At 48.4% G+C, this 14244-nt stretch overlaps 1 protein-coding gene across 1 annotated transcript; it reads right to left on the reverse strand.

Annotated features, from left to right (window-relative positions):
- Nucleotides 1-343: 343 nt before the first annotated feature.
- Nucleotides 344-2597, reverse strand: LOC140356942 (TATA box-binding protein-like 1). Its single transcript, XM_072441992.1, has 6 exons — nt 2386-2597; nt 2231-2313; nt 2091-2154; nt 1898-2001; nt 1183-1277; nt 344-487 (listed from the first exon to the last, which is right to left on the reverse strand). Exons 1-6 carry the CDS (start codon nt 2518-2520, stop codon nt 405-407), a joined length of 564 nt encoding a protein of 187 aa, XP_072298093.1. The 5' UTR covers nt 2521-2597; the 3' UTR covers nt 344-404.
- Between the last annotated feature and the right edge of the window lie 11647 nt (nt 2598-14244).

Genomic DNA, 14244 nt, shown 5'->3' on the forward strand with positions numbered 1-14244 from the left:
CAAAGTCCTGCGCCAGTCCTCTGTACTCCGTGTCATCGTCGTCCGTGATGAGTCCGATGATGGCAGAGTCATCAGAGAACTTCTGCAGGACACAGCTGTCCGTGTCATGTCTGAAGTCTGCAGTGTAAAGGGTGAAGCGAAAGGGCGCGAGGACAGTGCCCTGGGGCGCCCCCACACTGCAGGTCCGAGTGTCAGACACAGTCCCGTGCTCTCACAAACGGGTCGGTCTGTGAGGTAGTCCAGGATCCACTCTGCCAGGTCATACTCCACACCAGCCGTCTCCAGCTTGTCCCTCAGGAGCAGCGGCTGGATGGTGTTGAAGGGGTGAAAAATCCTCTAACTTTTAAGGTCCATTGTCTCTGGTCTTTAGGCTGCACATGTCTTCAATGTCTCTCCCAGTCCAACTATTTGCCAAGAAATTTCTTGCACTCAAATAGTAGAGGGTAGATTGTCTCAACAGCTGCGGCCACATTCTGCACGTTTGGTCCTGCGTGTGGAGAGGAGAGTAGCAAAAGGAGAAAACACGTTATACAACACGACAAAACAATGAAAAAATGCCTGCTTACACAGAAATAACTTAAATGTAATCAAGCCATTGTAACACTTCAAGACAAACAAAAACACAATTAGGGGAGAAACAAAAGCATGGCTATATTGGAATAGCTTTGACTTTGGCCTAATGTATCTTGATATAAATCACTAGAAATATTTTGGAAGAAAGTTGCAGAAACTTTCAGTTTCAAGACATTCTTCTGGGGATTAGGTTAGTACAGAGGGATTTCCTGGTTGCCATAAACCAAAACATTTGTGTGACATGGCCTAAATCCTCTCATCTATTGTGCAGAGTGTGGGGGATTAGATTTAACCACTAAATTAAGTGTCGTCTGACAACAGGACACTTGCTTTTTACAAGTGGAAAAACACAGGCAATATTGTGGACTGAAGGGTTTTAAAAGTATATATAGTATATACCCAGGCAGAATTTACATAGAAAATTTAAGAAGCACTTTGTATTACTCGTATTTGTGTTCGTATTGAGCTAAACAACTTGTTTGATTGGACTCTTGGATAGTGTTTTTTCTGTTGTGTTTGAGATGCTGCAAAGAGCCAAAGTAGGAAAATGTAACTGTCTGGTCATTAGTCAATAGGTCACACTTGATAATAGTAAATGTGTGTTGGTACCTGTGATTGTGATGCTGCCTGTGGAGAATACTTGTATTGTGGCTTTGAGATGTTTGATCCTGTAAGTGGCAGCGGGATGCAGCTCTGGTTCATAACTACAAAGACAATCAAGAATCATTAACTTGGTGAAACCAAAACCTTTAAGCAACCTGAGAGTTAAGGTGGGTGACAAGGACTTGAAATTACAATATACATACATACATACATACATACATATATTGGCTGCTTAAACAAAATTACCCTATTCGCGGTTGTTGTCTAACTTTCATGAGAATGTGTTTAATTCCAAGATGACGCTTTGAAGGTTTTTCACTCTGGCCTCTGCACATTGTTAATCTAATATGAGAGCTGTAATCCTTTAAAGATTTGGTGCTTGTGGGTTTTATTGACAGGGAAGTGTGAAATGGGGGATTAGAGAGAGAAGGGAGGACATGCAGTAAATGTCGGAGTCAGGAATCAAACTCACGACACTGCACTTGGAACCTGGCATACGTGTGCTGTGCCATGACCACTCGACCATGTAGGTAAAAGAAATCTTCAGAAATGTAATAAATATATAAATATGTAGCTTAACGTCCATTTAAATATTGTACAAATGTGTCCATGTGTCCAATAATGCAACGCAACTCATTGACTATTAACACTTGAGTTGGCCAAACCTCCTGCTGACCATGATAAATTGTGCATAGTAAAGTTGTTATATAAGGACAATTACCTTGCAATGGATCTGTTGTTCTTGGTAAAGTCTATGAGATGAATGGCAAAGGGCATCGAGCAAACTGCCAGAACATTTACGACCTTAAAGTCTGAAAAGCTCACCTGAACACAGACACAGACATACATTTAATATGGATGTAAATAGTTTGATTTGATTATTTTAGCTCAATAATATCACAATGAAACATTACCTTAAAGCCAAGCTTCTGTAAATAACGGGCTAACCTTCGAGCACCCACCTTGGCGTCATTCTCACTAGAGCAATGACAACTCAACAGTAAATACACAGTGAAATGCACTTGGTCTGGAGAAAATAAAACTTGTCCCAAACCTTGCTGCACCAGTGCAGATGATTTTCCCAGATGACCATATTGAGGCACTTATGTTGGGTTTACGAATCTTCATAAGCACTTTCTGAAAAACAATTCCAATTTAGACATATATATCATCATAGATGGTTTATTTACAGATAATGCAATTACATACCCCGACTTCAGGTTTATAGATTACATTAATTCCTTTTAAAGCAATGGTGCGCAAATTAAGATGGCACCTGGTTCTGAAAGTTGCCACCACGTTGGTGATAATAATATCCAGCGATTCATCAACGTCGGAATCCATCAGGAAGTGTGCAGCACCGAATAGAGACAGAAGATGACTTCTCACAGCCTCATTATGGCTCCACCACCATCACTGAATGAGCTGTTGTTGTTGTTGTTGTTGTTGTTGTTTTATGGCGGTTGGCATCCAATTGTTGCATTACCGCCAGACTTTATTCCTCAGACGTTTCGTAGTCCTCAGACTCTGTCGTAGTCCGTAAAAGTTGTTGTTGTTGTTGTTGTTGTTGCTGTCCCACGGCGGCCGGCATCCAAGCGTGAGCTGCTGCTGTTTTATCCTTTAGAAGTTCTTCTTCCCCTCAGACTTTGTCGCAGGTCCCTAAAAGTTCTTATCCCATTGCTTAGGTGTCACAAAGCCCATGAGGTCATGAGATGTCTTTGTTGTTGTATCCTTTAGAAGTTCTTCTTCCATCACTGTAGTGTGTCTAAGCCCATGAGTTCAAAGCGCGTTAGAACATCCTCTTGCTCCTCATCCTCGGCTCAGTCATCCACCATGACCTCATGGGCTTTGTACTTCCAAAGCACCGAGCGTCGAAGAGGGAGAGGAAGATGAAGAAGAGTCTCCCTGGAATAAAGCCGGTTGGTCTCTGACACAAGGTAATCCAACACTTGGAGCCCTGGACTAAAACTGTGAGGAGACCTTGCTCAACACCCGGTCTGGAGAGACGGGAGATGGCGGAGGAGAGTGGATCGGGGATGGAAGACGTTCTGGACGGCGTGGAGGAGCAGCCTTTTCTGCCTGCACGTGCCCGGAAACATAAAAAGTCCCTTAGCTCGTCCGAGGGTTCTGGGAATGAGCAGCAGGATGAGGCTGAAGCTATTGATATCCGGGGTGAGAGCAGAGACTGTAAGGTGATCATAAAGCTTGCACAGGATAGTGCATCCTTTAAGGAGTAGAATTCAGTGGCATTGTCAAAGAGCCTAACTGTAGCTGTGGGAGTGATCAAGAGTGCAAGTGTCCTTAGAGATGGCTCGCTGCTGGTCGTGTGCAAGGACGTGGCTCAGCAACGGAAGGCGATTGGAACTAAACGTCTGGGTGGAAAGGACATTCTTGTGTCTGATGCTGAAAGAAACACGGTCAGAGGAGTTATCGTAGGTGTCCCTACGGCGACGTCTGTGGATGAAGTTAAGGAGAATTTGACGGGAGCTACGGTGGTGGACGCTAGGCGGTTGAAGGTGACCCGGTCTGGGGTAAGATGTGACAGCTTGTCGGTAATGGTAACACTTGAAGGGAGGTGCCTGCCTAGTAAGGTGTTCATTGAGTTCATGTGCCATGACGTTAGGCCATATGTTCCACCGCCCCTGCGTTGCTTTAAGTGCCAGCGCTTTGGGCATATTGCAGCGGTCTGTAGAGGGAGGCAAAGATGTGGTAAATGTGCAGGAGATCACGAGTATGGGAAGTGTGACGTGGGAGCAAAACTGAAGTGCTGTAACTGTGGGGAAGAACATAGCTCTGCCTACGGGGGATGCAGGTTTAGCAAAAGAGCTGCTGAGGTGCAGAAAATAAAGGTCTCTCAAGGTATATCCTATGCAGATGCAGTCAAGAAAGTTTCAAGTAACGAGTTTAGAGTAAATACAGAGAGAGGAGCCAGCGCTGCTCCCAGCCAGGGCGAAATGAGAAAGGCCAGCGTGGCTCCCAAGAAGTGTGAAGGTTTCAAGAGTGGAGGTCCCAAGTGTGCAGGTTCCAGGATTAATGAGAATACCCTGGTTGTGGATAGAGAGGATTTTGTACTCTTTATGGTGAATGTTGTAAACTGTGCTGCTCAGACTCAAAGCAGAACTGAAAGGATCAGGATCATTGCTAAAGCTGCAGGGAGATTCCTTGGAACAGGGGAGCTTGATTGGGCAGATATAGAAAACAGGCTAAAGGCGCTAAATGGGAGTCGGAGTGATGGGGGTCTGCTTGTGGGGAGTCAGAGTGATCAGAGTGACGAGATGGGGGTGGGGGTGGTCTCCTGTCCTCGTCCAGTCTCGTAGACGCACGGCTACCAAGCAGCGACATCAGTGGAAATATTAAAGCCTATAGAATGAAGCCTAAAGAATAAAGCTGTACGGTGGAAGCACCGAACGTCAAAGAAGGAGAGGAAGATGAAGAAGAGTCTCCCTGGAATAAAGCCGGTTGGTCTCTGAAACAACAACAACTATTCTAGTCACAAAGACATATCATGACCTCATGGGCTTTGTAAAGAATAAAGTCTGGCGGTAATGCAACACTTGGATGCCAACCGCCATAAAACAACAACAACAACAACAACCGGCTTTATTCCAGGGAGACTCTTCATCTTCCTCTCCTTCTTTGACGTTCGGTGCTTCCACCGTACAGCTTTATTCTTTAGGCTTCATTCCATAGGCTTTAATATTTCCACTGATGTCGCTGCTTGGCAGCCGTGCGTCCACGAGACTGGACGAGGACAGGTGACCACCCCCACCCCCATCTCGTCACTCCGATCACCCTGACTCCCCAAAAGCAGACCCCCATCACTCCGACTCCCATTTAGCGCCTTTAGCTTGTTCTCTACATCTGTCCAATCAAGCTCTTTTGTTCCAAGGAATCTCCCTGCAGCTTTAGCAATGATCCTGATCCTTTCAGTTGTAGGGTCTCAAACTACATGTATTCAGTTTATGATTAAGGAAGATTTCTTAGCAGAAACGAGACAAGACGGGGCACCAAGGTTAAACCCAAAGAGCTAAGATACGGTCCTTAATCGCGCTCGTTAAAAAGGTCTGAAGGGTGTTTCACGATTCAGGGACTTACACATAGTCTAATCAAACAAACAATCGTCAATAACTCTTTCGCGTAGTTTATTTATCAAAAGGGTTATCAAAACACCGGAGCAGAAATGCGCACAGGTAAATCACAGGTAACGTTATATCAGATTTAACAGCAGATTTCATGCAGATAATGTTAAACCAGGGTTTTGCCTTTGATAACCAAACGTGTCTATGCTAATCTATATCAAAAAGAGGGAAAGTGAGAAGCTAAAGGGAGGAGGAACAGCTGAGCTCTACCCAAATCACGCCACAAGAGGACCGCACAATGGACTCGGCTTACGGTTCTGTAGAGACTCGGTCCGACTGGTCCTTGTCCGCGGACGAGGTCCGTAGCGAGGCGTCGCGTGGAGCGGTGTGGCGGCGAAGGTTCGTGAAGCGAACGGCGGCCGTGGAGCTGGCGGCGGTCGGGGAGCGATGCGTCGCGTGGAGCGGAGGAGGCTGCGACGTGCTGTAGGGTCCTTGGCGCCGGGGAGCGGTGTGCTGCGCCGGGGAGCGAGGGGTCGCGTGGAGCGGTGTGCTGCGACCTCCTTGAAGCGGCGGCGGCAACGAAGGCGATATCCGAGAGTTCCTAAGCGGTAGAACGCTTTAGCGGCGTGTTAGCTCCTCACGCGGCCTTTACTCAGATGAGGACGTAGCGCTGATCCACATAAACGGCGTAGATTACTTCAAAAAGAAAAGAAACGAAGTAGCAAAGAAAGTCTCTGTCCGGTTTAGCACTTAAGCGTAGTTCCAGGTAGTTCCAGGTAGTTCCAGGTAGTTCCAGGTGGTTTCAGGTGGTTTCAGAGTCCAGGGCTGGCATGGCCTTGTCGACCACGTGACGGACGGATTTTGTTGAGACAAAGGAAAAGTGAAAGGCCTGTCCGTGGAGACAGCTTCCAGGAGAGAAGACAAAGGGGATGAGAAGAAGAGAACAAGAGAGCGAACCTAGCTTGGAGCGTCCTTTTGATACCTGGCCCGCAGGGCATGCTGGGAGCAAAAGGGGCAGGCGCTACTGCGAAAACTTCCTGTTTAACATTTTCCTGACCGAGAAAATAAAACTGGAGTAACGTAAATAATAATGGCAAAAACATTGAACCCTGTTTTAACATTTACACGTTAAACACTTTTGGCAGTTTGTGCACATTATTTCTTGAGGTAGACACATTTTACATCTTCTTTCACCTGTGATGGGCGCTCGAGTTAAAGCATTGGGAATATAAAACCTTAAACAGTGAAAAAATACGTAACACAAGGTGAAACATGCGGTGTAGGGAGTTGATTCGGACAAACATTCATGGCATAATCACGTTAAACATAGTTCATCGGGGTGTCTTCCTGTAAGACTGTGGGGAAAAGAAGATCTGTTAGCAGAAAAGTCACAGCGGCTCCCCTGCGGTGAGGGAGACAGGGAGAACGAAAAAAACCCAATGTTCAAGGAGAGATTTTCTGTTATCTGGCCGTGGAATGTCCATCTCCATTCCCCTACAACCCCCCGATTGGCCGTTGGTTCTCCGATGAAGAAGCATCGGGCAAATGTCAAAGGGAATGTCCTTACCGAGTCAGCGAGCGTCACAGAGTGGCATGATTTGGGTAAACCTCTGAACCTGGACTGGTCGCTTTATCCTATTTGGGCTGAGGGGCAGGTGCTAGTGGGTGTTACACTATCCCTAGGCTACTAACTCTCAACACATCATCCTGAGAGGGAGTGGTAAACCATGCAAGAGCTCTTGACTCCTAGTGCAAGAATTTGGGCGTAGAAACAAGATTCTAAGACACCGAGGTAGCTTATGTAGTATCGAGGTACAAAATTAGATCAAAGTGGATGTCTATGGTGAGAAAAAAAAACGAAAGTGATTAACAAGGTGACATACGTTTTACCCTAGCGAAGGGGCAACTTCTAGGTTGGACCGCTTCTGTTCGAAACAGGTGACAGAATATTCTACTCTATGGTTTGCATGCAGGGGAGATTAACATACGAGGCTAGTGGTAGGGACTTTGCGGGCTTAGGACCAGCTGTAAGTCGGGGATTTGGCTAAAATTTTCCAAGCTCCAGTAGGTGGCGCCTGCGTTAGATGTTGTCGGGGCAGAACAACTCGTGCTGCTGTGTCATGCTTGTCATAGTGGAGGATCGCCTCTCGGAGGGAAGTGTTCACGAGTCGACGGCCCCCCAACTATTTTAGCCCGGGTCTCTGTGACCTGGTCTCGCACCGCCACGAAGGTTGGGCACGCGCTGCCTGCTGTCACAGGTTTTTAACCGCAAACGCCGCCGGTACTGTCATGTATTGCTATCACGATACGCAATAACGTCTGGGGTCTGTAAGTGTCACATGCCATCAGGAGGAGGCGTTGTGACCACATGCTTCTGTCAACATACATCTGGGGATGTTTTTAGAGACACTAACACGTAATTCTTTGATGATTAGGTTTTAGTGGTTAGGGTTAGTAGACTTTACAATCCGTGCAAAACAGTTGTTAGTACAGTCCCTAACGGGCGTGTGTTTGTCAGAGTTATGTTCTAGTTGGAACTATCGGCATCCCTGACATGTCCCATGGGGTTTTGGTGCCCTTTGATTTGGTTGCGATGAACCCACTTCAGAGTAGGTTCTCTGCGTCCTTTGGTGATGTCAGAGTTGTGTTCTAGTTGGAACTATCGGCATCCCTGACATGTCCCATGGGGTTTTGGTGCGCTTTGATTTGGTTGCGATGAATCCACTTCAGAGTAGGTTCTCTGCGTCCTTTGGTGATCTTCACGTGGTACACCACCGGAGATCGTTTGTTGACAATCTCGTAGGGTCCCGACCAATGTGGGAGGAGCTTTCGGGTTAGCTTGGTTAGCCAGTCTCTTGTCTGTCCGATCGGGTGCGCTAAGATGTAATACCATACCTTGTCGTTTGGGGCTTTCTGATCGTAGTAAGCCTTGCAATCCTTTGCACTTTTCTCAAGCTTCTTCTGAGCGAAAGAGAAGGTCGCTTTCAGGTGCTCCTGTAAGTCCAACATGTATTGGTGGGTGGTGTAGGCGGTTGCGATGCTAACCTCTCCCGGTTTGTACAACAGGTGTAGGGGGAGGGTCATCTGTCGGTCAGTCAAGAGTTCGTATGTGGCGTTGACCCCCCGGAGGCCAGCTGTTGGCGCGTCGTGTGCGTGCGTCAGCATAACCCCCCGGAGGCTCTGAGGTACCACAAATGCGGGTGCAGTGAGGATCTCAGAGGCAAACACCAGCAGTCCATGACGCAAGGTGAAGTTCTCTCTTGTGCGCCACAGCGCGGCGAGAGATGCGTCGGCAGCAAGTGCATCAGGAGGGATGGCACTTGGCGCAGGGTCAGGAGGGAAACCGATGATGCGGCTTATAGCCCCATCGGCTGCTTGTAGAGACACAAGGTCAGAGGAAGCGAAGGTCGGAGCCACTTTAAGAAGGGCGCGATCGGGCTGGGGCCGTCTGGTGACAGCACGGGGCCGTGTGATCGCGGCCACCGAAAGGGTGGGCTGGGTGGGCATCAACTCACTGTCCAGTGAGTCAGCCTGTAAGTTACAGGGAGCCCCTTCAAGGGCCCCTTGTTTTGCCAGGGAGATTCGGCTAGGTCGTTGAGGTCTTTGTCTGGCGGCACGTCGACCTCGGGAGGGGTCACGATGGCACTGCACTGAACTGGCGGAGTTGATTGGGGCATGGGCAGAGGTCGACGGACTTGTGCCCAGATTTTGAGTCGTTTAAAATCAACCAGTGGCTCGAAGCGACTGAGCAGCTCTTGACCTAAAAGAAGGGGAATAGAATTCAAAGGTGAAACGTAAACAGGATGCATCAGTTTCATGGGGCCGATCGTTATCTGGATCAGGGCCACCTCGTCAAGGGTGGTGTTGACCTGACAGTAAGGTCGGATTTCCAAGCAGCAGGGCTGTGACTTCAGTTCTCGTTGAGAGTGCTGGGCCACCTTTTGTAAGGTTCTGAAAAGATCGCGAGAGATCAAGCTGATGTCGGCGGCTGTATCAAGGAGTGCGTCGTGCACGAAGTTGTCCTCCAAGAGGACTGAAAGATAAAGCTTGCGTGCGGCTCCCTTTTCGGAAAGGTTACCAAGAAACTGGGTAAAGGGGGGCTCGCATTGGATGATCGACGGGTCGTTATCCTGTGGGCTGGAGATAGAACTTACTTGGACCACAAAGACGTCGTTAGCCTCCGGTGGCATTTGATCGTTGCTGTCAAGTTCCTGGTCTTCAGGGGGTTGGTCCCCAGTGACGGGTGTTTCCGACAGAGGGTCCAGGTCTACAGGTCTCCGATAGAAGTCTTCTAACTCGTCTTCCGATTGGCTGAGCGCTGAGTTATCACTTGTCTCAGGTCCGAGGGAGGTTACGGCGAGGCCCTCCGCTTTACTTTTCTGGTTCCGTTTCGTGTCTTGGATCATTTTCAGCACCTTACTCAGCTGTTCTTTACTGAGGTTCGAAGCGTCGAGACTCAGTTTAGAGGAAGACTTACCTGCGGAGTCTTCTGGGGTTTCTTCCTTCGTTGAGCCGTTAAGCCGGGAGTCCCTTCGGTTGTTATACCTACCTGGGGCGTTCTCCCTGTCCCTAAACGGTCTTTGCGGTCCTCGGGTGTCTCCCGAGCGATGGTTTTCCAAGGTGCCCTCTAGCTCAAGAGGTCTTTCGACGCTCAGGACGGAAGAGTGGCCTTGGGTTCTGATTGTTGTTCCTGCCTGTTTGGTGTAGCTCCTTACCGCTAAATCTCGCAGCTGGCGGCTGCTTTGAATTATTGGGCAGGCTGCCACGCCCAGGTGGTAGCTGGTTGCGGGGTGGAGGTTCTGTAGGAACAAAGATTTGAAATGTTTGTCCTCCTCCATCCCTGCTTCATTTTGTGATCTAAAATACGCTTTCCTCAATCGGTCGTTGTAGGCTTGAGGAGCCTCGTGTCTGCCTTGCTTGCACATCAGGGCAGCAGGCAACCCTATTGAGGTGCCTGTATCTGAGTACTCTTCGACGAGAGCATGACACAAGAGCTCATAGTCCTTCAGGACGTAAGGAGGTTGGCGTTCCATGAAGCTGCTAACGTCTCGGCTGGACGTTAGTTTGATCAAGAAGATCTTGTCTTTGATTGACGGATCCGACAGGCGTCCAGCATAGAATTCGATGTCTCTCAGGTACGCGCTGGTGTCGTTAGCGACGCCTGGCTTGGGCTCAAACCGAGAGATATGCCTGGCTATTTTGTCGAAGTCATGGTCGGTCGGGCCTCGATGGCGTCTATCGGGGTCTCTGCACTCGCGATAGTCTTCACGAGTGTCCCTGAAGTCGTCGGGGTACCTGCGAGTGTCCCTGAAGTCGTCGGGGTACCTGCGAGTGTCCCCACGGTCGTCTCGTCGCGCGTCCTGTAGTTCGGCGTAATGTCTGCGGGGGCTGTCACGTCTGTCACGTCGCCTGTCCCGTAGGTCATAGTCCGAATAACGTCGGGCTGAGCTGGTAGAGTCGGGTCCGGGGTGGTACCGGGACTTGTCTCGGTCACGGCCGTCCCCCAGTCGTCTACCGTCAGTGTAGGTCCGGCTTGGGCTCCTCCCCTCGTAGGTTCGTCCATGCGTGTCAGAGTCGGAGGTTCGATCGTCTCTGGGTCGGTCATTGTCAGCGTACGGGGTGGGGCTCTTACGTCTGTCGTAGTCGTGGCCCCGTGGTGGCCAGCTACGGTCCGTCCAGTCTCCCCTTTCTTCCTCGAAGTACAGCCTCTGTGGATCCAGGCGGGCCACGGGGGTTGGACTGGGTTGAGTCCCCCTCCCGTGGTCCTCCCGGTTGTCTGTACTCGGTCGGTCGTAGGACGATTTCGCACGGCTTCGCCTGTCAGTCAGGTCTTTTATCTGGAGTCTAAGGTCATGCAGCTCAGTCTCTGCCTTTTCAGTGGCCTGAATGGATCGGTGGAGCGCGTGCTTAGCATCTTCCAGATCAGCTTCCAGGGCCTTTGGCGCCTGTTGGAGGTCAATCCACAGCGCGAGGTCCTCGTGAAGGACCCTGTTGGACAGGAGCCTGTTCCTTCCCAGGACGCCAGGGGCTACTTCACTGGTATAGTCTACCATGGACTCGTGTAGGTTGTCTACAGGCCAGTGAATGACATCACTATCAGAGTCCGCCATGTTTACTTTGGGCAGGGTCGGGACGAGAAGGTCCCAAGTCGCCAGGTCTGAGTTGCCTAGATCAATTCAGTCAAGTGGGACAGATATGTCGGGACGCCGATAGTTTCTGAATTAAAATCGCTCGCTTAAGAGAATTTAAAAGAAACGTTTTAGAGTGTTCATGTTAAGTTGTTGTGGCTAGGCTAACCTTTGTGCGTGTAGCTTGCTAGTTCGTGCGTGAGCGGGGCATGCAGTCGTGCGGGTGTTGATGTTTGGATGAAACAACAGTTAACAAGGCATGTTAAATGGCATTGCAATTAGACATCAACCATGGACGCATGCAGTGTCCACGGCAATTCACTAGGTTACACGGCAAGGCTTAGCGGGGTCAGGGCCATGCAGTTACGTAACAAGAGGTCTGATCGGGGCGACACTCGCTGTTCTTGATCGGCGTTCAGTAGGCAATCAAACAGGTAAACAAGCTGTTATTCTGATAGCGTGCAGCATTCAGTGAAGTGTTACTTAGCGCCGGGGTACACCTGCGGAGATTAGTTGAAAATCATGCAGTGTATAGAAAGGAAAAATGTTGTTTAATCAAAGCGTTAAACAGCAGCGTCAGCTGTGCAGAACGAGCGTTAAACAATGTGTTGTTCTGGGGCATGTGCACACTTGCAGCAGAACAGGTACAAAGCGGTTAGTTAAAACAGGCCATGCATTTCAAAAGAAAAATATGGAATAACGCGTTAAAACAGCGTCAGCTGTGCAGAACGAGCGTTAACCAAGGTGTTGTTCTGGGGCGTGTACACACTTGCAGCAGAACAGGTACAAAGCGGTTAGTTAAAACAGGCCATGCACTTCTAAAAGAAAAATATTGATTAAAGCGTTAAAACAGCAGTAGGGAAACTGTGTAAAAGGGCATTTAAACAATTGGTGTGAGCTGAGGAGCATGCAAGCACTTGCAGAGCAGATACACAGCGGTTAATTAAAACAGGCCATGCATTTCAAAAGAAAAATATTGATTAACGTGTTAAAACAGCGTCGGCTGTGCAGAACAGGCGTTAAACAAGGGGTTGTTCTGGGGCGTGTACATACTTGCAGCAGAACAGGTACAAAGCGGTTAGTTAAAACCGGCCATGCACTTCTAAAAGAAAAATATTGATTAAAGCGTTAAAACAGCAGTGGGGAAACTGTGCGAAAGCATTTAAACAATTTGTGTTAGCAGCGAGGAGCATGCAGTGCGAAAGTAAACACTAATCTTGTTAGTGTCTAGGTGAGACTTGATTGTCACCCCCCGGTGTGTGTTGACAGGGGAACAGGGTCAGCCTAAGGGTAAAGTGTAGTACAATTTACCCACCACCAGATGGAGACAAAGCTCCGCTAAGCGTGTGATTCAATTTAATGACCACTAGATGGAGACAAAGCTCCGCTAAGAGTGTGATTCAATTTAATGACCACTAGATGGAGACAGAGCTCCGCAAAGAGTGTGATTCAATTTAATGACCACTAGGTGGAGACAAGGTTCCGCTAAGAGTGTGATTCAATTTAATGACCACTAGGTGGAGACAAAGCTCCGCTAAGAGTGTGATTCAATTTAATGACCACTAGGTGGAGACAAGGCTCCGCTAAGAGTGTGATTCAATTTAATGACCACTAGGTGGAGACAAAGCTCCACTAAGAGTGTGATTCAAATTAATGACCACTGGATGGAGACAGAGCTCCGCAAAGAGTGATTCAATTTAATGACCACTAGGTGGAGACAAAGCTCCGCTAAGAGTGTGATTCAATTTAATGACCACTAGGTGGAGACAAAGCTCCTGGGCTGGACAGTTTTCCTCCGGAGGAATTCCAGCTGGGCGCAGGGCGCTTGGGACCGCCTCTAGGGGGGGTCAGAGTTAGCGTCGAGTCGTCACTCAGCACGCTCTACACGGCTTTGTTAGCATTTAGCTCATGTGTTAGCGTTAGCATCCACGCTCGGCCGCGTGTTTGTAAAGACAAAATGGCGGTTAGCACAACAACATGGCATTTAGCATACTAGCTCGGCTCGTGTTTGCGCTAGCTCAGGGCCGTAGCCTATGTACTAGCTTCTGCTCGTGTCATTTGGTAGCGAGCCAAAAATATTCACGAGAGTGGCAGTTGTTCGGGGACGGGAAATTCGCCGTACTGCCCCTCCGTCTTGGGGTGGATGTGCTTATGCGGCGTTACAGCCCTAATAAGCTTCCGCAGGTTCGATAATTATCTTGTGCACGTGTTCGTGAAGTAACTAGGCGGTTTGCGTATGGTAACAGCAGCGTACGGTTTATCCAAGCATCGTTACAGCGCAGGCAAGTTCACAAAGCAGTCTCAAATTCCAGCATCGACACAGCAGCATACAGTTCGAGTTCAAACGTCCACAAAAGTTTATATGAGTACTAATCTGATTCATAGACTATGAAAAGTTTTAATCGGCTCACGCGGGGGCATCAAATATGTAGGGTCTCAAACTACATGTATTCAGTTTATGATTAAGGAAGATTTCTTAGCAGAAACAAGACAAGACGGGGCACCAGGGTTAAACCCAAAGAGCTAAGATACGGTCCTTAATCGTGCTCGTTAAAAAGGTCTGAAGGGTGTTTCACGATTCAGGGACTTACACATAGTCTAATCAAACAAACAATAGTCAATAACTCTTTCGCGTAGTTTATTTATCAAAAGGGTAATCAAAACACCGGAGCAGAAATGCGCACAGGTAAATCACAAGTGACGTTATATCAGATTTAACAGCAGATTTCATGCAGATAATGTTAAACCAGGGTTTTGCCTTTGATAACCAAACGTGTCTATGCTAATCTATATCAAAAAGAGGGAAAGTGAGAAGCTAAAGGGAGGAGGAACAGCTGAGCTCTACCCAAATCACGCCACAA

Source organism: Eucyclogobius newberryi, unplaced genomic scaffold (assembly GCF_026437365.1).
Source record: "Eucyclogobius newberryi isolate DKJ021-1_F unplaced genomic scaffold, fEucNew1.0.hap1 SCAF_1, whole genome shotgun sequence".
Taxonomy (NCBI): domain Eukaryota; kingdom Metazoa; phylum Chordata; class Actinopteri; order Gobiiformes; family Gobiidae; genus Eucyclogobius; species Eucyclogobius newberryi.